The 26,689-nt window shown below is 30.3% G+C and overlaps 1 protein-coding gene across 1 annotated transcript in view; it reads right to left on the bottom strand.

The window, feature by feature from the left end:
* Rev1 (Rev1 DNA directed polymerase) overlaps positions 1 to 26,689 on the bottom strand; it is a 76,809-nt gene that overhangs the window by 26,646 nt on the left and 23,474 nt on the right. Inside the window, exons 5-6 of the mRNA XM_075382046.1 lie at positions 22,301 to 22,454; positions 15,953 to 16,079 (exon numbers count right to left, since the gene is read on the bottom strand). Coding sequence (XP_075238161.1) covers positions 15,953 to 16,079; positions 22,301 to 22,454 — 281 coding nt within the window. The remainder of the gene's footprint in view (positions 1 to 15,952; positions 16,080 to 22,300; positions 22,455 to 26,689) is intronic.

Here is a 26,689-nt window from a genome sequence, read left to right as displayed (position 1 = left end):
TACCTGGCAAGAGAATGGATTGCCGAGGGAATTTAGGGTTTTGCCTGGTCTTTCCTGTGTCTTGGTTTTGTTGTTCTTGTGTTATAAGATTTGATGTTTTTTAGAGTTTTGTTTATTTAGGTTTATTTTTATTTCTTGTTTTGTGTTATGTTATGGTTGCTTGTTAAACTTGACTTCTAATCTATCGGGTAAGTAGTTGCATTTTTAATCTTAGTTTCTTCATGTTAAAGACTCAACATAGAAGTGTTTGAAAGAGTTCATTTCCAAGTTTTCCAAGTAGTATACTGATCGAAATATCACATGTGGTATTCACATTGGTGGCATCCTAACTGAGGCAAGAACAAGGCTGAGAGATGCCTTTTGCCAGAGTTCTGAAGATGACCTCCAGTAAAGCCTGTAAGGACTATGTACATGGGGGGGGGGGGGTGGCATGGTGACTGAAACTGCCATATGGAGGGTGTTTTACCCTATGGGGTCAGGATGGAGCCAACCGACTCCATCCAGTTCTTTGAACCAGCTTTTATTAAACAATTTCTTCTACAGTGTGAGAGTTGTAAATCTCACAACAAAGGAAAGTGCAGTACTGATGATTCAAGACGTTCCCATTTTTTGGCAAAAGGCATGAATTCTTATGAGGAGGAGAACTGACCACTGCATTGAGAAGTTACTCAAACTCTATGATGAATTTAATGCTATACAGAAGAACTTGACTAGAACTGCAGGCAAAGAAAAAGATCTTGTAATGGAAATTATGGATGACATTCTCACAAGTAACAGCAGTAACATTCTCACAAATAATGAAATTTAGAAAAAAGTTTTTTAAAGAGCTTTGCTGCAAACTATAAAAAATACCCAACTCTCACTAAATTCTCTCTTAGGAAAGAATAATGTTCAATGTTCGTTACTTCACATTAGTTTTGATTTTATAGAAATTATTGTTAATAAAATTGCATTTCTCTTTTAGAAGTTGTGTGTTATTAAAAAACACCTAATATTTCCTAAATTTATATGTTATTTCAGGAATTTTTTGAATTATATTATGAAAATTTTAATCAGAATATTTTTAAACAATTGTTGGGGTTGCCTGGATGTGTCCACATAAATTTCTCTAAAAAGAAGAAACTGGTCGAGATAGAGAAGAGTATACTGCTTTTGAATGGAATTAATCATTATGTATATTATGTTCCAAAGTTGAAGGCGTTTTAGGGTTACCTAGCAGATGTTAAGTTGAAGTTTTGCTCAGCCCTGTTTTTTGTTGATTGGAATACGATTAAGGGGTGGGAGCACCCCAATTTTAATTTTTGGAAAATTATGTATAGCTAATGGTCACTCATATGAAGTCAGTCTGTCTAGGTCTTTCAACTACTCTTAAATGATATTCTTTTTTTTCATAATTATACGTTATAATCCTACCATGAGTGACTAGTATGTCAGAATTAATTTCGATTAACTTTGAACATTTACTATCAAATTTGTAGAAAATGGATCGAGAATGGCTCTACCTTATCACGGTTCAGCAGCTTCTTCTAAATGTTTCTCAAGGGCTACATGTTGAATGTAATTATCCAGCCATATATTAGTATGTGTTTGTTTAGACTGGTGATAATCAGTATTAACTGAAATAACTTTTAAAATTGGTAAATTTTTTTAAATATAAAAATACAATTTTTATTGTAAGCACAATTAAAACACGATAAAAATGTATTACACATTTGCTATTAAAAATTTTTATTTCACTTTATATGGATTAAAAATTTGAACATTATTCAGATATCATTTCTTTCAATAAAATACTTGTTTTTGCTTTCTTGAATAAAATTGAAGAGATAATTTACATCAACTTTTTACATCTTCCTTTTTGGTAATATAAGAACTTTTCACCTTTACTTTCTAAATATTTTATCCAACCACACTTTCTTTCATTGCTAAATAAAACTGCATCCAGAATAGTGTTATCATTTTACAACTGCTCTTCAACATTTTATAATCTTTTGATCTCTTGCATTCATTACTCTATAGTCAATCGCACGTCTATGCTCTTGTGCCTAGCACTACCTCATCACTATACAAGAGATTTTTCTAGTTATTTTTAATTTGAAATCAAAGTTGTAGATAATTGGTTGAAGATTTAATTTTTATAAGTTTCAAAAAAAAATTGTTTTACACACCTGTCCTCTATCATTAAAACACCAAATAAAATTTCTTTTTTGTACAACTTCTCTGCTATGCAAAAACTACCTGATCCATAGGTTAGATCAGTAAAAAGGTAAAAAAAAGTTAATTTTTTTCATTTAAACTTTTAAGCCTAACAGAATCTGGGTGCGCAATATTCAACAAAATGAGGAATTTTACTTAGTCAGGTGGTAACTTCAGTTTCTTCAATGGATGAACTTCAGGCACTGTATGATTATGTAAGCAATATTAAGTTATTTCAGTAGTGTACAATACTTTTTATTGATAATGAATAAGTAATTTATCCATCACATCTTGTAGAGTACTAAACTGTTTGGTTTCCCCATAAACTAATTTTTTGTTTTGCTTCAGAAGGAAAATCTGCATCCAGATGCTCAGCAGCCTGTACTTCTGGGTGTGTAGGGTTTCCCGTGGAAGGCAGTAACCCACTAAAAAACACCTCCCTCATCCATGACATGATAATGAAAACCACCGAGTCAGGTATTGCACCCAGCAGTGACGATCCGGTTGGACCTCCGCTACCCACCCATGAGGGCTGGCCTTCCCCCCTCCACCCCACTATCCTATTTGTTTTCTTTCTAGATCATTTTCTGTGAAAACCACCTGGAACAGCGATCCTAGCTATCCTACAAGAGAGCACACATCTTCTGGGGTGATGTCCTCTCCAACTGGCCTTATAGCCTCCCAACATGGGCAAGCCAGTGTTGCCTTTGAGCCACAGCTTCCAGCGTCCCCCAGGGGGTACACAGCAGCAACGATCCAGTAGGACCCACGCTACCTATCCCCAAGGGCTGGCCTTCCACCATTGCCCTCTGGCAGAACACTACTCTATCGATTCTCTTCCTCCGTCATATTCTGAGAAAGGACTTCTCAAAACCACCAGTTCCAGCCTTCCCTGGAAGAGAGCATACATCTCATTACAACCTCTGACGTGATGTTTTCCATGAACCATAGTTTTCCATAGCCTCCCAACGTGGGCAAGCTAGAAATGTGTGCTCCACATCATCCAGAAGATCACAATATTGACATCTTGGGGTCGAACTTCTCCCTCTAGTCCAGAGGTATTTGTTGAATGGTCCATAACCAGCAAGCCATTGGACCATCCAGAAATCTGTCTCCATAATTCCTATCAATCCATGTCTTGTTATCCGGGATCAACCTATGAGTCCAGTGACTGGTAGATGCCCATCCCATCTCTCTTGGCAGCGATACAACAATGTCTCCTTGGCCACCGCTTGCTCCACGCCATGATATTGGTCACGACTTTCCAAAGCAAGCAAATTAACAGGCGGCATCCCCACAATCACCAACTCTGCCTCAAGTGAGACAGTGCGGTAAGCTTGTGCCACAGAAAGCGCAAGTCGTCTGTAAGTCTTCTTCATAATTCCATGGTTCCTTGCAATTCCCACCGACTTTACCCACACAAGGGCTGCATATAGCATGATCGAGGCCACAGTGATGGAATTGAGTCTTCTTTTAGAAACCTTGGCTCCCCAACATTCACCATAACGTTGAAAACCGCAGAGGTAACCATAAGCTGTTGTTAGCAGGTTGCTACCATATTTGTTACAAAAAAAATACTGAAACACCTTTTTTCGCATAGATTTTTTACTGAACATTTCCCCTCAGATTTAGACACCTGTGTTGTTAGGTTGTATCCTCCAAAAGAGGCTACTTTAATGTCCACTTTAAAGGTAGTTTAATTCAAAATTGTATTTAAAAAATTTCTTAAGTTTTTGCCTTAATAGTTCTTAACTGTTTATTTTCCTTGCTACAGTTAAAAATTTTGTTAACGTTACTGGATCCTTAAGCACAGAAGCTACATTTGAACACAGCTTCATCACAATTTTTCTTTTAAAGGCATCATTATTTTCAGACGATAAAGTACAAAATTAAACTTTAAACAAAAACACAAAATTTCAAATTTTTCTCTGTAACAAATACTTGGCGGTTTATATTGCATTCCTACATCAGGTATGTGGACACTCACAACAGAAGCTAATATCTGTGGACTCATATCTGAAGAGAATCTTCAGATTTTTAATAAATTTTGGTATAAATATAGTGAAAATGTAAATAAAAAGGTTATAAATTCAATATACAGCAAAATCAGAAAATCATGATTATTTACTGAATTGGAAAGAAAGTAATTTCGGTTTTGTAGTGGTAAATAAAGTTTTTTTATACAAAAAAATTAACTTTAATCAATTATATATTTTCCATTTTGTCATCATTCTGGCAACTTCATGATTCCATACTTATACAACTTCTGGTTCTTATCAGTAAAAAACTGAAGAACCAAGTGTGATTTCGGGTAATCATCAATAATGACAGTTTTACCATTCAGAGTTTTGCAAACTTCAAAATAAATGGTAATCTGATAGTGCAAGATCAGGGGGTTATATGGTGGAGGGGTATATCACTTCCCAATCAAACTCCAATAATGTTCCATGAGTTACCAAATATGTGTGAGGCCTTGCATTGTCTTGTTGGAACATGGATTTCTTTACAATTAGCCAATTCTATTCATTTTACTTTGACTGTTTCCACTAGTTTCATTAGGTGTTGACAGTAAACATCTGAATTGATTGTTTGGTTTCATGGAAGCAGCTCAAAATACACAACTTCGTAATTTCACGAAACTGACAGCATGATCTATTTTTTTATGCAGTTCGCTTCAATGTGTCTTGTGCGGGTCCATTATGCTTGGACCATGATCATTTTTGATAATTGAGACTACCGGTACGCAACCTGGGGTCTGTAAATGCACTTGGAAAGGTCTGTAAGAGCATCACCTCTAAAAATAAAAATAATAATAATAAGAAAAATAATTAATTTTATTTTCAAAATTAGATTATTTTAGACTTCAATTTATCATGTTTTCAGTTTGTAAGAATATTTTTAGTTTTGTCACAAGAATTTCTAGTCTCAGAATTTACAAAGGAATGTTTATACCATTACTTGGGTAGAGTTAAACAACCCATTTTTTCCCACCAGCTATCGTTTGCTATAAGTAACACACTACTTCCAACAATCTTAACTATTTTGGTAGAAACTGATTGAGTGTGATTGGTTCAGACTTGTGGTAACCGTCTTGGAAGTTGAAAACATGGTACTTGTGATTTAAAGTTAATTTTCCTTTGAACAGTATGGATCGCTGGTTAAAATCAGATTCTCTAAAGCGCCCAAACAGTGAAGACAATAATTCACATAGTTTCAAATTCAGAAATACAGTTAAAGAAATGTCAAAACTATTTGGATATTATTTGTAATTTTGATTCAGAGTATTAGATCAGAAGAAGAAGCCACAATGTGTTATTTACAATGAAGTTCTATCAAATAACTCCAAGAAATCTTCAAAACTGCAGTAGTATTTATAAACTAAACATAGTGATTGCAAATAAACCACCTGAATATTTAGAAGTAAGCTTATCCAACTAAATGACTGTAAGAAATCAACAAAGAGTTTTATATCAAGTTTAAACAATGAAATGGCCATTCTAGCTTCTTATGAAGTTGATCATATGGTAGCTACAAAGACAGCCACATATGATAGCAGAAAATCTAATTCTTCCTGGAGTGAGGAATTAAAACAATTATCATGTGTGGTGATAAATGTATAAAGTGTCTTCAATTCTGTTATCAAATAATACAATAAAAAGACAAATTGATGAAATGACTGAAAATGTTGAGCACATTAGTTGAATGAGTGGATCAAGTGAATATTTTGCATTGCAACTGGATGAAAGCAATGACATTTCAGACAATGCAAATCTATTAAGCTTTGTGAGGTATGAACATAATAATGACATTTATGAAGACATATTATTTTGTAATGCAAAGCTATTACATGCTACCAGAGAGGTTATGTTTGTTGTTGTTAATAATTATATTAAAGGCAATAGAATTAACTGGGTTAAATGTGTTGGGGTGCAATGACTATGGCAGGAAAGTTTAACAAACTTGTGGTGTGCATTCAATTCGTTTCAAAATTGACTCATGGTAGTGTTCATCTTGAAGCATTGGACTCATGTACTATGTCTACTTATATGAAATCTGTTCTTGATGGTGGAGTGAAAATAATATATTTAACTAAACCTTGGCCTCTTAATTCTTGCATCTCTACTGTACTATGTCAAGAAATGGGAAGTGAAGACAAAAATTTCTGTGGACAGATTATCACAAGGTAAAGTGTTAATACAACTGCTTCAGCCTGCTGATAAGGTGAGGGGTTTTCTATTTGCCTCGAAATTTGAACATTAAAAAGTGACAGTACAACTTTTCTTGGCTTGCTTATTTATCTGACATTTTTAGCTTTTTAAGATCTAGTCTTAACAGTGTTTGTTTAGGATAAGATTCAAGCATCAATAACGAAATTAAACTTATGATCACACTGAGTTACTAACTGAGAATTTGTTTCATTTCTCTCTCTCTCTCTTTCTCTACGTGACTTTCTTGCAATAAATAATGATCATCTCACACATCTGATATTATTCAAAATGTAAAAGAACCAGATTTGCAACTTTGAGTGTCTACAACTGAACCAGACTTCGGAAAACCGGTAGCTGCAAAACATCAACCATCGCACTGAAAACTTTAAGGTAAGCCTGAAAAATTTTTTCCGTGACATCATGTATAACTTGTTCAAGCCGAATTGGCACAGATCTGATGAATATCAGATCATATATACATACCTGTATATCTTTTGTTCCCTTAGGACAGGTTTTATAATACTATTCAATTAAAAACAGTATATATATGGAACGACTATTTTTATTTATTCCAATCAATAAACAAATTCACATTTTATATTTATTAGTTACTTAATTCTGAATTTATATATTATTAAATTAATAATTTATTTCTTTACTAGATACTGAAAGAGATATGTTATGAAATATTATTCAGGTGGCTAATCGACAGTTGCTGATTAGTGTTTAGGCCAAAGTATATTTATTTATAGTTTTATAATTGCACATAATATCCAAACCAAACAAGCACAAGATTGATGTCTACTGTTTATGCTATGCTCTTCACCCTTTGTTCTGGGAGTGGTGAACAACCATATGCTAGCCTAGGCTATGAGTCATACATAACAACAATCCTTTTATTCAGGTTTGTGTGAATAATAACTTATGATGTGTCATTCAAATGAAACATTAAATTTCTATTTATACAAACCATTCCTAATTGCTTCAGAGACTAACTTGTTTTTTAAATGATTCTGTTCTAATTTATACTGTATTTGCAGTTACATATGATATATATTTTTTTTGTTATAAATTAAATTATTATAAACAATAACATCGATCATATAATTTTTGGCAGGCAGTTATGTTAAAAATCAGGTTTCTCTTTAAAATTTAATTTCTCACTTTTTTTGTTACTCTATAAATTCTCACTTTACTCTTATTTAATGAATTTTTCTAATGTAGTTGGTCAGTCTAGAACCAACCATCAGAAACTCAACATGTATTAAAACTTGTCCAGTTACTTGTGTGTCTGAAGAGTAAGGTTATTGTCCGATTTTAGCATTCTTTGAGTATCAATTCATGAAAGTAGTTGAAATCTTAAGTGAAATTTTAAAAGTAATTCATTTGCGTTAAATAGAGCTGACAAATTTTTGTCAGCTCTATTCTTATGGTAGTGAATTGATTTTATTATTTTGGATATTATGTCTAATTTAGGTGGAAAAGATATTCACTGCCAAGGGAAAGAAATTATACACAATGCTTTTAATTACATGACAGGAGAAGCTACAGTTGGAATATTTGCTAATGATCCCAAAAAAATTGTAGAATGTGTTGTGTGTGCGACAGCAGTCTAAAAAATAAGTTTATTGAAATAGCTTCAGAAAAAAAATTCAGTTCTCCTCACAAAAGAATAAAATGCAAAAAGGAAGTGACAAACCCAGACAGTTTTGATTGGAATGCTATATGACGTTAAGTATTAAAATTTTAATTAACCTTGGTTAATTAAAATTAACAAAAAAAAAGACTTCTTTAGAGAAGGCAAGCTTGGGGTGCTTGCCTTCTCTAAGGAAACTTACCGCAAAACTAAAAAGTGATGCGGTATTTAATGGGCAAAAGAGTAGCTTACAGACACTTTTGTTAAACTTGGTCTTCAAATGGAAGAGAATCAGAAATAATTTCTACTGAAAAACATGATATTCAGTGCAAACGGTTTGTTTGTGTATTTGAATAAAGTTGAAGAATATAGAGTTGAAGGAAGACCAATAGTCTACATTGATGAGACTTATATTTAAGTTCTCACTGCCAACAGAAATGTTGGCAACCTTCAAATGTATCTGAGTTGTTTTGCTGTGCCAATTTCAAAATGAGAAAGGATAATAATATCCACACTGATGGTGAGAAATGGGATTTATTCCCAACTGCTTGACAGTATGGAAAGTCAAATTTTCCTCAGGTGGTTATCATTCTCAGATGAACTGCAACATGTTTTTAAAGTGGATAAGAGAAAAATTAATGTCTACCTTGCCAGTAAACAGTGTTATTTTAGATAATGCTTCTTATCACAATGCTGAAGAAAGTTGAGCACCGAATTCAGCATCAACAAAAAAATCAATGATTGACTGGCTGCGGACTAACAGCAACCATTCCATGAAAATTTGATGAAAGTTCAGTTGTATGAGACAATTAAAAAAAAATAAAAATCATCTGAAAACATATATGATAGATAAGATATTGGAGGAAGGCAGGTTTCCTGTTTTACACCTACCCCCATATCATCCTGATTTGAATCCCATTGAAATTATATTGGCACAGGTAAAAAACTATATCGCAGCTGAAAATGTACAATTTATGACAGCTGCAACAATGGAAATTTGTCATAAAAACTTCGCAGAACTCTCAGTTGAGGACTGGATAAAATGTTGCGAATATGTTAAAAAAACGAAGTTGAGTTTCGCAAGCTGCAAGGACTTCTAGAACAACAAATTGAACATATCATCAATTTGGGAAGTAAGAGTTCATTAAAATTGTCAGAAAAAGACAAAAACATGCATTAGGGAGTGAAGTGCTATATATTTGGCAGCATTGTAATTTTTTACTTTAGTTATTTGCATTATGCTAGTGCTAGTTACAAAATTCATAACGAAATACATTATAACGTAAAGTGTAAAACTTCTACTGAAAAAAGATTTGTCAAACTAATAAAAACAAAGAAAAACAAAAAATACCTACATTTCAAGGTAATAATTATCTTTAATTTTTTTTACTTTAAGTAATTAAAAGTTATTAATCATTTTTTTAATATAAATATAAGACAAAAAATAATTAAAAAATTTATGATGTGAATTTGTTTATTGATTGTAATAAACATTAGTACAAAAGAAACTATTAAAAAAAAAAAAAAAAAAAGAAAAGATTACACCCTAAATTATACCGTTAAATTTATTATGTCATATATATATATTATACTGTCTTCCATGAGAAGCATATTATAGTCTTGCGCTAGCTAGGCAACCATCACCTAGATCAGATCTGGGCCAATTCAGCCTGGACAACTTATAAAATTATGTCCATTTTTATATATTCTCAGACACATTTACAACCTAAAATTGAAATGTAATTCCACTATCACTTCTTGAGATGTTTAATTTGTTGCATTATTCTAATATTTAATGAGAACATGTTAAATTGATCAAGTTAATTAAGAAAAGTTTAGGGGGTCTGTCAGACCACAGAATGGGCTATAAGGGTTCATGGCAATGAAAACATTGGGAACCACTGTTGCAGGTGATCATTTTTCATCACCAATGATGATTTGGTTCAAAAAAGGGTTGGCTTCACAGCGTTTCAGATGCGTATTGCAAATATATATTTCTTGTGATGAGTGAATATCTTTCAATTTATGTGCAACCCAAATATTGAACTTCTTAAAGAATCAAAGACATCTGATGTGATTTTCAATTGTTGTGTATGATACATTTAACCTCTCCACAATCTCTTGTAAAGTTATTTGTTGATCTGATTCAATTACGACTTTGATTTGGTCTGATCAAGTTCAGTAGGTTGACCAGAATGTTGGTCATCTTTGAGAGAAAAATTTCCAGAAATGGAATTTGTTAAACCAATTATGTCAGGTGCATTCATTTAGGTAATCAACACCATAAACTTCACATATCTCTTTGCTTAAGTCTCATCATCTTTCTTGGTTATAGAAATAAAAAAAGTAAAACATGTTGAAAATGTTTGTTTTTGCACTCCATGTTAAAAGTGATCATAAATTAACAGATGCACATAAAATTATACACAATGCTTCTACTATGTTAAAGTATGCTAAAAGTGACAGCTATCAAATGACAAAGAGAAAAATCATAACATTGACAAATGTACTTAAAAACAAACATTAAACTATCTATTTGTGAAAAATATAAATTACTTTCTTACCAATCTCAATAATTATTTGTCAGAAGAAACAGAGAACGCCATAGACACAAAATATTCCTTTATGGGAAATTATATAGTAATAAATATCTACAACCACTAGTCAATGAAATTAAATTTTGTTTTGATGAACTGATCTGACAGTGTGTATCTTGTAGGATATTTTAGGCTTATCTCAAACCTATTTATTTTCTTAATAATACCATTAATAATAAAAAAATAAAAAAAATCTATAACAAACAACTTAGTAAACAAATGAATAATGGATTCATGAATAATGTATTATTTCATTATTACAGTGTTATATCAAGTGTTTACGCCAACGCGTAAAGTTTTTTTATTCCAATGAATTCAAGGTTATGGTCGAGTCTTGAAGTTTACAGGCTTGGTAATTTTATTTTGCATTTTTGTAAGGCTTAACTACGTGTATTTTTAAATAGGTTGTTTGGGTTTGTTTTCAATATCATTTCTCTGTCTCCAGTTTGACTTACTGATTGCATCATCATATTGGTGTCAACGTATTTCACATCTCGCATTATTTATTACTGTTTAGTCTTAATATATATATTATTCTTAAGTGTTTTTTATTCTCAACCAATTTCAATATTGTCATACTTCCTAGACGTCTATTTCTCTTTGTCTGCCCTGATGTCATTTCTTCAACTTGCGTATTCAAACTATTTTATCACTCTTATGTAATTCTTTAGTGGTCTGCTTGCTTGTAAATTATTTTTGTTATGTCTTCGTTCCTGAATTCCACACGTTTTCTCCAATCGTTCTCATACTAACACAGACACTACTCTTGTTGTCAACACACACACACACACACTCTTCTGTCCATTGCTTGGTTCGCTTCCCCTACCTCTCACCACGCCAACTTTGGTCATTCTAGTCCTGACTTTCATGTTGTGCGGATCCTGGTCCTCCCGCCTTGGGAGGACCAGGCTTCAATGTTCTCTCTCTGTCGTATAATGTTAATAATTTCATCGTCTTCATATTCTTATAAACGTTGCGGTATTTCTCTGTCGAAATATTCTCTAGTTCTACTCGTCAGTTTTTCGTGATTTCACAGTTTTCTATGTTCATCCAGCCTCGTTTCTTTGTTAAGTTATTCTTCAAATTCACTATTTATGTCTCTATGGAAAGTGTTCCAATCACTACAAACTGCCAATTCTATCGACGCCGATTCTTCTCCAGCTGCTTACTACAATTTTCATCGATGCAGAATCTCTCCAAACTCGTTGCTACATATTTGAGACGCCACTTCCTGTTTAACCTCTAAACCACGTCTCACTCCTGTATTCCTGATACACCACTGCGGACTACGCCCAGGATTACTGTATGTATTCATTTACCTTCATTCACGAGTTCGTCTCTTGCTAATATTTGTGTGCTACAGGCAAGTTCAATTTTCATTATTTATTACGTTAAACAGTTATTTTATCATTAAAATTTGTGGACCATTCAGTTCATCATACCTTATGCCTTTCAGGTTTCAATTTCAAGTTTAGTTTAAAAAACCATTTACTCACTTAAGTACAGTCACGACAGGTGACTTATATAAGGTTGTGTCATTGTTCAGCTGCAACCTATTTTATGTGCTTTATTATTGCAATTTGTTGTCATGATAATTAACTCTATAATTTAACCTTGTAACTTGTTAATCGCCGAGATTAATCCTTTTCTACTCATGAACTGTATTCATAATACTTCTAGTAAATTAACCTAAAGCAAGTTACTCCTGATGTGCAGTTATGTTTTAGGACTTTGTAATTTTATATTTTCAAGAATGCTTATTTACCAAATGAACTCTATTTATATTATTACTTACTTTAATGTGATTATATTGTAATTAAATCTTTTTTATACTGAAATTATTGTAATTTATTTTTCTAAGTTAATGACATCTGTTCATTGCTAATTTTTCAATATTACAGCATATGTCAGTAATGTAATAGTTTTCCAGTCAGACTATGTTTATTGATGTTTTGTTTTTCTAAGTATGTAGTTGAAAATAACGTGTTTTATGTTCTCTTGTTTTCAGGCTTTGTTACATTGTATATTTAAAGTGTATATTCATGTATTTGCTAATTTAATATCATTGTTCATATGTTGATTCAACTGATATTTATTAAGTATCATTAAGTTATGTTAATTTCATAATTTCTTTTAATTTAAGGTTATGCTTTAACATAAGTTCAGTTGTTTTCCAATTAAAGTCCAATTTCTTTTGGCAAATACGAGCTGTGTTTTTTGTTAACTTTACCCAACATCAAGGTATTTTTATAATTCTCTTAAATAGCAGTGTCTTTAACTTTATTTTCTGTAGAAATATAAATAATTTACAGGTAGTCATTTGAATTACCATGATTAGTTAATTACTCATAAGAGGTAAACAAAGATATTAGGACAAGTTTTGAGTTGATATTCAAATTCAGTACAAAAAAAATTTATAAAACCTAGCCAAATGTCAGTTTCAAAACATTTTTATTGACCAGTGTAACTGTAACAAAGAAAAATGCAGAACTCAAATCCTTTTATATGTAGCTACAGAAGGTCAGCTAAAACTAAGCAGTCAGAAGATTAATGTTTAGTAGAGGTAAGAACTACTGAAGAAAAAGTCTACCTGTTACCTAGCTGGATCCTTGCCAGGAGGCTTTTATAATCATAGTTGTATGAAAGTGGTGACAGAAAAGGTTGCTTATTTTATTTGTGATATAACTGACCTTAAAAAGACAGTTTTATAATTCTAATTCATCCCAAGAATTTACTAAGATTTTTATCAATAAATTAAAACAGAAGTTTAAAAGTACAAATTATGATTAACAGACTAAAAATAAATAAAAAACAAATAAAACCAAACTGATAAAACACGGAATCAATCATTACACTACAAAATAACAAAAATTCAACAAATGAAGTTGTGTGAAAAGTGCTACTAGGCAGAAGAAATGAGTAAATCAAGAGTAGTGAGAATAACAATATGCTTGGATCATCATAAAATCAAATGGGATAAAATCAGACTGCAATAACTCCTGTTAATTAATTAAAGCAAGTCTCATTAATTAAACCAAAATAAAACTCGCAAAAACACTACATGGTTTGAGATACATATTTTATTTAACTTTCTAGACATGATAATTTTGTTTTACAGCCTAAAATGGAAGCCCAGATGTGACAATTCTGTTGTAATCTGTCTGCTTTTCTCATGAGTAAACTTGTATTGTATGTGGCATGTTCTCGAGTAGAGCAGTGAACTCTTTATTTACTGTGATAATAAAAGAACCAATAATGTAGTTTATAACTAGGTGCTGGTGTAAAAATGAATATAAAAATACTATCTGTATTATTCTACAGAAATAAAGATTTAATCAATCTCTTTACTTATATGAATTGTGGTACTGCAGGTTTATAAATATTGTAACAAGACCGGTATAGCGGACCTGAATAACAGATTCTTACCAATTTTTATGAAAGTAATAATTAATATAATAATTGAAGAATCCAGAAAGGAAAACAAAGGAGAACCGTTTTTGTAGAGTATATGTCCGTTTAACAATCGCCCTTTGTTACACTGTCTGCTGAACACCTGTTATACGGTGAGAAGAGACCAGGTTTGAAATTCATGGAAACAAAAACCTCAGTTAACTGTTCTCACGCTTTGACTTAGGTCCAGTCCAGCAGGTAAATAAGCTAGTCGTATAAATAGTCCCGTAAGACCAGCTAAAAATCAGTTCAGCAGAGTTCTATTAGAACCAGTCTGCGAGGCGTTACGGCATCGGTGAGAAGAGGCTGCGAGTTGTGTGGCATTGTGTGGGTTCGGCAGAGTTCTGCAAACCAGTATAGCGATACATACGACGGTCCAGGTTGGAGAGTCACAGGTGTAAGTCTGCGAGACGTCAGTCCGACAAGGAGAGTATCCAGTTTGATACGATTAAGGTGATGCCACGAGTAATTCCAGTAACCAAGAAATAATATCGGTGAGTTACAGTAAAACTAAAGTGTATATGTGAAAGAAATAATGCAATAGACTTCATTCATAAACTATTAGGGTAGACAATAAAAGGGATTTGTAAGTGAATTTCAAAAGACTTTTTGTTAATATAAGACTGTGGTTGAAAAGGGTTAAAACTAGCGGTTTCTTTTGTTAATGGGTCTGAATGCTAGTTTTCTGTTTATGTATCTGGAATAAATTCCAAAGGATTATTTATTTTGAACTCAGTCTTATGTGTAATCTGTATTTATTACTTACTACTGACATTACTATCACTATTTGATGTGTAATATTTTAATTGTTATCTTTGTTGATTACATTATGTATTTTTCTCTGTTTTTATGTAATACTTACTGTTTTGATTATGTTATGTTTTATGTCCTGTAAATAACGTTTACTACTATTATCCTGACTATTATTATGGTTGTAATTACTATATTAATATTTGTGTTAATTAATTGTTTTATTATTGTCACTTATTATTATCATTAATGTATTTATTACCATTGTTATTACTAGTAATTTGCCTGGCTGTAATTTGAACATTTTAAAGCAATAAACTGTATAATTATATAAACATTCTAAATTGTCAACAACCTCTCAATATCCTGATCAAGCCGCACGAAACACGCAACAATATTTTTATTTTTTTTAAATCAAATATTGATTTTACAAATTGAATCGATTACTTCATATTTTGAATATTCATAAATCACAATAAAAAATATTTTACACATACCATTAGCAATTTATAAACTCAACATAGTTTGCGTGTAGAGCTGCACGTAACTGCTAAAATCAAATAAAATCATTATAGAATAATTTGCACATTTTGAGTTTGTTGGAAGTATTTTGTTAATTTGTGTATGATCTATTTTTTACTAGTTTTGAATGAAACACAACAATAATGGTCTTTTCCAAAAATAATGGGAATTTATGTGATGTGACTGAAGTATATTAACATTGCTTTTGATTTTGTTTTGTATTTTATGTAAGAAGTCCATGTAAGTTTAAGTGTCATATGATAGACATTTTATTATACTGTGCAGCTGTCTGTTGGTAAGGATTTTGAATAATGTAAATGTAATGTAATGTGTAATGGTATACAATTAGCATGGAGTGTCGATCTATACAATAAAGATGTCAATCAGTGTCAGTTACGTACAAATGTGTCATTTTATTATACAGTCCACTTAACTGATTTATAACCAGCAACCAACGATGTTAACATTACGGCCTTGTAAACATAATTTACCTATGGAATTTTTATAAAATAAACTGATATAAACATTGTTTTCTTTTTTTTCTAGCAAAAAAAGTGCAAGAAACATTTCTACTGATAAAAATGTTTTCCTACTTATAAAGAGCTAGTCCACTTTTGATTCCAAATTCAGATTGTAATTCAGACAGATTGTAGCACTGAAGATCTAAGCATGTTCTTACACCCATATTTTTTAACTTAAAAGAGAGTGCTTTACCAACTCCTGAAACAGAAAATAGATTTCTTTATTTAATAATATAATTTGTCAAAAAACTAAACAATACCATTCAAGTAATAGAACCACCATTAATTAATAAATAGATGAAAAACCTAATAATACAGGAATGAATGATAATTCGTTTATTGATAATAGTTAATTTATATTGATAATAAGATTGGATACCATAGAAGATCCTTGATTATCTCTCACTTCCTACATTGTTTTTGTGAGTGGTATGCAAGAAAAGTTAGCTTCTTTATTATTTTTTTTTTCATCTTTAATTGTTGTTATATGAGTGCCTAATTCTAAAGGTGTTGCAGAGATTCACCATCTCAAGATGTTCAAGAACTTGCATTTTTTGTTATGTACATAAGTTTTATTTTTGTTTTCAGAAGAACAATTTTAATTGAACATACCAATGTCTAATTATCAGAAAAAATTTAAGTTTCCTGTACCAAAATTTCAGGTCAGAAAAGATAAGAATTTAATCTTACTCTTCAGAGCATGCATCTTTTCTGATCTGCAATAAAATATAATTTTTATTTTTGCACAGAAATAACATCAATACAACCTAACAGATTAGTAAATGTAAAGATCAGAGCCGAAAAACCACACAACTTAAGAGAGCTAATGAATAGCCCCATGACTAGTCACAAAATGTTGGAGCTAATGTCTATTATATTAGCTCCAACTTTAATCTTATGCGGTGAAATGAGCTGACAATTAAATACTGAAATACAGTTAATTTTAATAGGTTTAGCATGCATATTCTCTATTGTTCTCTGTCTTTAGAAAACAATAGATCAGTACATTTAGGTTCTTACATGTAAGTGTATGAATATCTGTATGTACATGTGCACATTTTTTAACATACAAAGTGGCAAAGTGAGATTATCAAGTCTATTGCTAAATCTATTATAACATCTACTACAGCTTGTCTACTGTTACACTTATGTTCTAGTTGACCTAATATAACTTTAATACTTTTTTTGTACTTTTTTGAATCATATTCCTTCGTGTAGTTCCCTTAGTCCCATTTTCATGCTAGGATTGTATGATCTAAGAGGAATGCAATCCCCCATCATGGCTTCATTTGCACTAAATGAGTACTTGTGTTTCCCATCACGGCCAATATTTTTTTAAAATGTTTTTTAGTAAAGTAACGAGAGGCAGGTGTAGCCAGTCGAATCACACAGGCAATAACAGTAGCTATGTTACACTTATTTTCTAGATTTAATCTTATTAATTTCATAAAACGCATTACTTCTAGATCATAATGTTTTCAATATTGAATTAGTGTGGTTCTACGAAAATTGGTACTCTTTTTAATCATGCTTGTTGGTACAGTTCTCTCAGTCCATTTTCATGATAGGATTATATATGATCTAACAGGAATGTTTTTTGGCCGATTTTTAGCCCAGATATACATACACTATATGTTTGAAGGTATTTGAATATCACTTGATTATAGCAAATAACTGTCTGAAATCATGATTGCTAGCAGTAGTTTAGTAAATAGGAGTAGATTATGGATAAAAAAGGTTCTTTTTGTTTTCATTATGTCATCTGATTTTTTATTTTTCTCTCCTGATGTTTTCCCCAAATGCCTCTAAACTTTAATCTACAATAGCGTGCAAATTAAACTGAACACAGGGATTTTTTAAAATTTATTAGTTTGTTCTGGCTACATGCTTGACCATATGCATCCTTTAAATTGTTTGTATAATGTGAAGTTATTGTTCTTTGGTTATTTAGCAATTTTCATGTTATAAAAATTGTTTTGTAAAAGTTTATTTCATTTTTGTATTTTCTGAATATAATAATAATGGACATAACTCCAAGAAAGCGTTCGAAAAAGTTGTTTCTCTTTCTGAGCATACAAGTATGACACAATGACAAATAACTTCTGAGAGTGGTGTTGGGTTAGTGACAGTGAATGCTATTTTAAAACAATTTAAAGAAACTGATCCCTTTTCACTTCAAAGTACAGGCCAATGTGGCTGTAAAAGAAAACTACCCACCACAGAATAAGTTATTAGAGGAAAAAAGTAAACAATAAAAATTATCTGCTGTGGACTTAAATTGAGAATTAGAAGCCAGTGGAACATATTTACATGTGACAATTGTTAGATACAGACTTCTTGGAGCTGGACAAAAAAAGCTTGTCAACTAAAAAGCAGCGTTTAACACCAGCAATGTGCAAAAAAAGGCTCTTGTGGGCCAAAGCACATGCTACTTGGACAAAAGACTGAAAAAATGTTGTTTTCTGACGAGTCACATTTTCACGTTCAGAGGTTTCATATGTTAGAAAAGCATAAGATAAAATACATCACCGGCTCATATTCGCCAATCAGTTAAACAATTCGAGAAAAAAATTTTGAGGTTGTTTCACATTTGAAGATCCTTGTTCACTAGTTTTGAGAGATGGTATGTTGGAAATTGATGGATATATCAAGATTCAGAAGGAAAGAGCTGTGAGACAACTTCAAAACAAATTCTCACATGGCAATGGAATGTTCAAACAAGATTTGCTGCTGTCATACTGTCGAAAAAGTAGAAAATTTTTAACAAAACATTAATAAGTGCTCCTGCCAGGGAACTCCCCAGACTTAAATCATTAAAATCTTTGAGCAGTAGTCAAAAACACAACTTTCAAAAATGAATTTTACCACAAAAATTGTCCTCATTAAAACAATATCATATGGTTTCATGATGAAGAAATCGAGAAAAATGCCTACTACATTTGTTGAATCTATACCAAATCGTGTACATGAAGTGATTAAGAATAAAGGAGGGCATATTAATTACTAGATATTCACAGACTGTACAAGTATGATTTTTTTCTAGATAGTTGTTATTTTTTATTAAATACATCTGTGTTCAGATTAATTTACACATTGCTGTATATATATATATATATATATTTACACATTGCTGTATATATATATATGGTCTCGCAAAGACCTTTATAAAAATATAATACACGACCATATGTCCCATTTCAAAATTTTGAATCGCCCTGCCCCCATCCACCCTGAAACCAGGACTCTAAATTACGGCTTACTGACTTAGTCTCTCTTATCAGAAAAAATTTCCAAAGAGAGAATTTGGATACCTCAAATAACAAAAAAATTAAAGGGGAGCATACAACCATAGTTATCTGAAACTAAGACACCGTAGTTATCTGGCTATCTGAAACAAACACATTGGTCACCTTTTTGGATTGGGCAATAAGAATTTAGTTTTTATTGTGTCATTTTTCTTGTCTCATCAAGCTCTTTAAAATGATGTATCAACTGTCCATTGATCCCATTTAAAATTTTTGAGTTGCCCCTTACCCCCTTCGGTCCAAAAATTAAAACGAGTGAAATATAACTTCACTCCTTTAAATTGAGAATAATTTTTCATGTAAAAAATTCAATACAACTAATAGCTCATGAGAAATGGCAATGTAAAATAACACTGCATTTTTCACGAGGCAATACAGAGTTGTTAACTAAATCAATCTTAGTAAGAAAGCTTACAAAAGGCTGCATGGTTCTTGTGATAAAATTAATAAAACAGACTAAATTTTATTTTGTTCTGCTATTTACAAAAATCAGAATGGATCAGACAGTCTTCATCATGGAACTCAAAATTTTGAAACTATAAAATTGTGATAAAGCCTGATGCACTATGCGGCAGAAACCCTAATATTGTGCAACAAACATCTACTAGAAAATCTAGAAAAAAAGAAAGAAAAATAAGAAAAATTTTAGGTCCTAAATTTCAAAATAATCAGGTAAAATTAATTCCAAATAATAAACTTTATACTAAAATTGAAAAACTGTCAGACACGATAAGGAAAAATGAATTGCACTTTACTCCCATTTATTTAAAATGAACAATAGATTGACTAAAAATTTTTTATTTCTTCTCAAGTAAAAAAAAACTAAAGGTAAATGGCTCACACAAGTCCAAGAGGACCTAAAATAACTGAACAAATTATAAGAGAAAGAGAAATATTAAAGAGAATTAAAAGATGAAATAAAATTTCCAAGAAACGCCAAAACACAAGAACAGAACTGAACTTTCTGTGGAACAAAGGAAAGAGATATGAGAAAGAATGAAGAGGTACTGGGCAGATAGAAAAACAGAAAAAAGAAACTTCTGCAAATAAATAAAGGATCTAACGTGTTCCAAGGTGAAGTATTCAGGGGGGGGGGAAATTAAAATCAGATGTATGATATTTTGGTAATTTATAGAAAAATTTATTGCACTACCTATATTCATAGACAGAGGCATAATTTTTCATACAAAGAATTATCTATGCTGAGTACATGTAAGTAGTGCTATGTCTGTAAATTGCTAAGCTATGTTTCATTTTCATACAAACATTGCATTTTATACAAATGGCTTAATTTATTTCAATTTGTACTCATTACCTTGATCTGTGTAATTTTTTTTGATTATATGGCATTAGTACAAAACAGATTATAAGTGGCAGTACTGGTTTTCACAAAATTCTTGGAATGAATTTACCTTATCCAGGCTAATAACATGACTAAATCTTATCAATGTCTGCAATTTCTTCAATAGAAATACTTTACAGTGGGGCTGTCTTCTTTTGACAAAATTAGATTTCTGCTCAAGATATATTACAAAAAAAAGGAAAAGGAAAAAATTAAACTTGCAAACCTATTAGTAAGAGTTTTTAATTTAAACAGTCAGGATGCAATTTAAGCAACAATTTTAATGGATGGAAATAAAGTTTTTCATTTTGAATGAGTACAGGGAGTACAGCCAGTCGTGTCGTACACACAGTAACAATGACTGTGTTTGTTAAGGCACCACACAATACACAGTTGCATCCCTTAAAATAAAAAAATTCAAAAAACCTCAAAATGGTTTTAGATATTACCTGAAGAGCATTTGGAAGTCCCAATATAGTGAATATCTCATAAGTATAGTTGGAAATGGGAAAAATATGCAATCATTGTTCAAATCTTTTTACCTTTATCGACACTTTTCATGTTCAAATTTTAAAAAATCTAGAAATTGATTTTTAGATATTTATTTGAAAATTACACACACCAAAAATCAAGTTGATATCTTCAGTTGTTACCTAAAAAAATAAGGAAAAAATAGCCAGGTTTAAAAAAAAATTAAAATCCATTTTTACCCTTTATACTTGGAATTTCAAAAAAATCTAGAATTTCAAAAAATTTCAAAAACTCACATGAACATTACACACACCAAAATTAAGCTGATATCTTCATTTGTTACGGAGAGATTATAAAAATAGTAAATTTCATTGCTACATTTTAAACCTTTAAACTTGGGATTTCAAAAAATCTTTCTTAGTCTGCACCTACACTAACAAGAATATGTATACAAATTTTCATCAGTTTATCTTCAGTAGTTTTTACTGGGCATTGATGAATCAATCAGTCAGGATAAGTTGCTTTATAGGAGCAGATATGTTTTTTTTATATTTTTTTTATTATTACTTGGTAAGGATCCATTTAGCAAAAATTAAAATAAAATGAATAGTAAAAAAAACTTACAGAAATTTAAAAAAAAAAATTCACACAGGATCCCTTCCCACTCTTCTGGGAACAAAAAGTTTGCTACAATTTTTTGTAAGGAACAGTATTTTGACTCTGGGCAATAAGTAAAACATAATAGAAGAAACATTGCATAGTTCAGCTTATAAATAGATTAAACATTATATTATTATTCAGCTGAATTATCTATTAAAAGAAATGAAACTATTTTTGAATTTAATCACTTTTGTTTCTAATTACAGATTGAATGTACTGAAATTTTACATTCATATTTAATCTTACATTTGAGAATGTGAAATAAGCATAAACAATATAAATTTGAAATTTCTCTCAACATGTACAATTTGAATAAACTATCCTGTTCATATTATTTAACTATTTGTAATTTTTGTTATTTCTCTTATAATTTTTATTATTATTGTTAACTTCTCAAATATTTTAATGTTATCTTCTATATTTGTTAATTTGTTGTTAAAGTTTTCTGCTGGAATAGATAATTTTAAATTCTCACCTCTAAAGTGGAGTTCTTAAAGTGTTAAGTGGTAATATTAATAGTGTTAATCAATAAAATAGTGCGGGTATAATGGTTGAAAAATTTTAACTACTTCAGTCATTTGTCAAGTCTAGTCATAAATTTTACAAATCATTTTCAACAAGTAATTAAAAATTATACATTACCTGGTAAATCTGCAACATTAACATCTTTCATAAAATTCATCAAATTTTGCGGCATTAGAAAATATTGACCATCAGGTTTCGCTTTCTTTGTAGCAAGACGAGCCTGCAATCTGTTACCACCAAAACCAGCAGAACAAGGACAACCCGTTTTATCCTAAAGATTGTTAAATATAAGTCCAATTGTATTATACAATACCCACTTATAATGCAAACAATAATAGGGATCAAACTTAAAAATAATATCAATTAAAAAAAAACTCTTCAAGCTGAACTCTTTATATTCTGTAAATTAGTCATTAATCATTCTATTAGTTATTATTCATAGTTACTACTGTTAGTCATTTAGAAATAACCTGCAGTCCATTCAAAAAAGAGAAGGAAATTATTTAAATTTTTTTCTAGATAATAATAATAATAATTATAAAACAAAATATTTTGAAAAACTGTATAGATTAAAGACTTCAGCTTTTATAAAAGAAATATTTTAGATAGGACCAGTTCTTTCATAAAATTATAGAAAAATAACTGCAGTTAAGAAAATAATTTCAGATCTCTGTATCAATCAATTGTTGACACTGATATGAGTATTCTACTAACATTACAGAATTATAAATCTCTGATATTAAAGAAATACAGCAAAATTACAAAATTAACTTTCATTTAAGCATTGTGTATAAACATTTTCAGTGTTCATATTTCAATTTGAGCAGTTTGTGCGATTCATTTTGTTAATAGTTCAAAAAATTACTCGCTTTTGATTGCAAACTAACTTAAATATGGATAAAATCATTGCAATGTGCTTTTCATATATATGTGGTGCTGCTATTTTTTCTCTGGAAATAGCTTTAAAAATATTTCTATGTAATTCTTTTTTTTTTTTTTTTATAAAAAATTGTATTTATAAAATTTATTTATTCTGTTGTTTCAAAAGTAGTTTTAAATAAGTACGATTGCTCTATTTATGTGGATATTGTTTGAATTAATGATAATAGCAGCATTTCTATTGCCCACAATGAAAATAATTGGGCATCTTGTTAGATAATAAATTTTTACGAAATGACAAAATTTATATTGTTTGCAACAAGATTAAATGTTTAATAAATTCATAAGATGTTTTGAAAAAAAAACACACTTATCAAATTAGTCAGCACAACTATTTCATGTTCCTAAGAAAATATTTTGACTTATGGAAGGACCTTACTTAGGTTATTACGTAATTTTTAATAAATTACCTAAGAATGTAAACAATCTTCCAAACAATTTATTTAAAGTAAAATATTTTCTTTAACAGAAACAATATTACTCTGCTTTGTATATACTAGAGAGTTTTTAGCAACCAGTGCCTTTAAAATTAATTTACTATTCATATATTTTATTTATTTATTATTTCTGAATAATTGTATCACTTATTTAATAAAATATTTATTTACAGTATTAATATGGACTGTAAAGTTTTTTGTATTAATAGTTTTGTACTTTGTAATGCTGCTCAGATCAAAGTTTTGCTTTGGCTTTTCTTGTTCCGTCCAGGCAAATGCTGGAACCATGAAACCATGGAAAAGAGTATACCCACTATTCCTGACATGATCAATGTAATGCATGATTATGTTATCATCTTAATAAAGTATTTTTTATTTATTTATTTTAAGTGACTAAAAAAAAGTACGAAGATGTTTTTAGGAGAAATCACAAAATTGTTGAATTTAAACCTTTCTATAACTAAAGAAATATAATTAGGGAAAAACAGTTTCAAACAGAAGGGTTACTAGAACATATTTGTTATATTTGATGATTTTTGTAGATAATAGTGTAATTATTAGTGATAATTTTTTTCTTTTTTTCATACGAATAGAATTAGTATTGCTTTTTTGAAAACTCTATGTCAGAAACTTTTTGATCAGATGGATATATTGGATACTGTGATATGTATCAGCTGACAAAAATGTCACTTTCAAGTGGAGAAATCTGCTGGATGTGAAGTATACGCTCATTCACATATAAGCATTTGAATATAACAAGTACAGAATCTTGCAGCTAAAAAATTATAATTAATATATGACAAAGTTCTTTTTCCCTGAAAGATATATCTCAAATATATGTTAAAATGAAAAATTATTATTATCATGGATTTAAGAAATAAGATAAATAAAATACTGAAATTAATTCAATTAAAAAAATAAAACTAATTTATACTTTCTGCTTTTTAAGTTAATATGATTAAACTCGTTTAAAATACGATGATTAATAAGCTTTATATACATTTTTTTGATTATACTGATATAATAATATTCTTCTTATATTCTTATTCCAAAATAGTTTTATTATGTGTAGAAATTGGGCAGGGGCATCTCTGTTTCTTGCTGTTTAACAATTTTTAAGTCTTAAATTAAATGTGCCTTACAGCTTTTATGTACCTTATAGCTTGGCTTCATATTCTAAATAATTTTTTTTTGTATGCATTATAAGTATATTAAAAAGAATTGTTGGTAAAAGAAAAAAACTGTACAGCATCTACAATTTTTATTTTACTTACAAAATAACATTTTCTCAGTAAATATTTTTATAAATTTCTTGTATTAAAGGACTTTTAGGGCATAATTTTATCTAGTTACAAAAGAATTTTCCCTGAAATAAAAGCAGTAAAAAAAAAAAAAAATAGAACATTAACAAAATTATTTACTTTTTAAATTATACAACATCCAAGATGTATGTACACATTTATGTTTGATTACTGTATCATTTGCATCTAACAGGATATATTATTCATATCTCTATTTTTAGTACGTGTTCATAAAACTGGATTAGTAACAGATATCCTAATTTACATATGTTTCTTCCTTGAGTTATACAATAAGCAAAACAATAGAAAAAAAATATTGAGTAGGTTATTAGAAAATTAATGTAATTTAGAACTGTACACTCCTGAATTTTACTGTTTTATTTGTTCAGTTCTTTCTTCTTTTGTGTAGACATTCATCTGCTTATTGCTTCCTATTCTGATACTTTAGTTTTTCTAACATTCATTTTCATATCATATTCTATTACAGTGTCTTTAAATTTTGAAACCATGTGTTAAGATCTTGTAACATATTATTTCAAAGTATTCCTCTCTAAATCAACACCATATATTCTGCAAACCTTATACAATTTACTCTCCTTCCTCTTACATTCATATCTTCCTCTTCTAGGGGATTTTCTATCACATCTTAAACTATGTAATAAAAACAAGGTTGGTGATAAGACAGCATTCTTGCCTTATTTCTCTCTCTTGGTCAAACCATTTAGTTTGAGCATCCTTTACTTTCATAACCATTAACTGATACATATACAATTCTTTAATTTGTCTCCTATTTTTCCAATTTACTTTTTAATATCTGTACTAGTTTATTTTCACTAAATACAGCTGAATGTTCTTTTCAAATCTATAATATATGTACTTATGCTTTTATCTATTTCCATGTATTCCTTGACAATAGTACTTATTAGCCCAGTTGCATTCCTTGATGCTTCTAACCTTCTGAATTCATATTATACTTCTTTAACCACTTCCTCAATTTTTTTGCTGTTTTCTGTTCAGGATTCATGAAGAATCTTTGCTGAATGAGAAATTAAACAGTAATATTGGAACTTTACTACAACATTCTTTTCAGGGATTGTTCTAAGGAAATCTTCTGAATAAATCCTGCTACTGTAGACTGTATTATTCAGATTCACTATCTTTTGTAATCTTTCCTTATTAAGATATCTAATAACTTCTTTAGCAGATCATCTATTCCTGCAGCTTTTCCATTCTTCATAAGTTCTGCAAATTGAATAAGTTCCAATTTTGAGAAGAATGCTGCCCCTACTTCATCCTCTTCCATTTCAATCTCATTTTCTAAGAGAAAATAATATAGTTTACTGTTAGAATGGTATAGTTACTAAACATATTTCTAACTTCTTTTCTACTACCTCCTTTCCAATTTCCACTTCTCCTGATTCAATTTAGTTACTTTATTTGTTTTCTAAGTCTCTTTAGTTTTACTTTTATTTCTTCTATCTGTTATGAACATTTTATATTTTTTGCAAAACTCAATAAGCGTCCCTTTTCATTCAGTGTGCCCAGTCAATGCTTTCCCATTACTAACTCATTCATCCTCTTTTTCCTTTATCAGATTATTTTTATTTTCCATTATTATTTTACAATAATCTTCATCTTCTCTGTTTTCTCATTTTCTCTGTTCATACATTATTTCAACTGCATCATCTTCCTAATGACTAGTTGGCATGTACACTTGTGTTAAAATAAATCCGTTGAGTACAATCTTATTCTAACAGTAATTATTTTATCTTCAGTAAAAATTGTCCTTGTACATGTATTTCTACTTCTATGTTTAGAACAATTCTTGT

Source organism: Lycorma delicatula, chromosome 1 (genome assembly GCF_047948215.1).
Source record: "Lycorma delicatula isolate Av1 chromosome 1, ASM4794821v1, whole genome shotgun sequence".
NCBI classification, from domain to species: domain Eukaryota; kingdom Metazoa; phylum Arthropoda; class Insecta; order Hemiptera; family Fulgoridae; genus Lycorma; species Lycorma delicatula.
The sequence above is the reverse complement of the archived record's forward strand: the minus strand, read 5'-3'. Positions and strand labels throughout refer to the sequence as shown.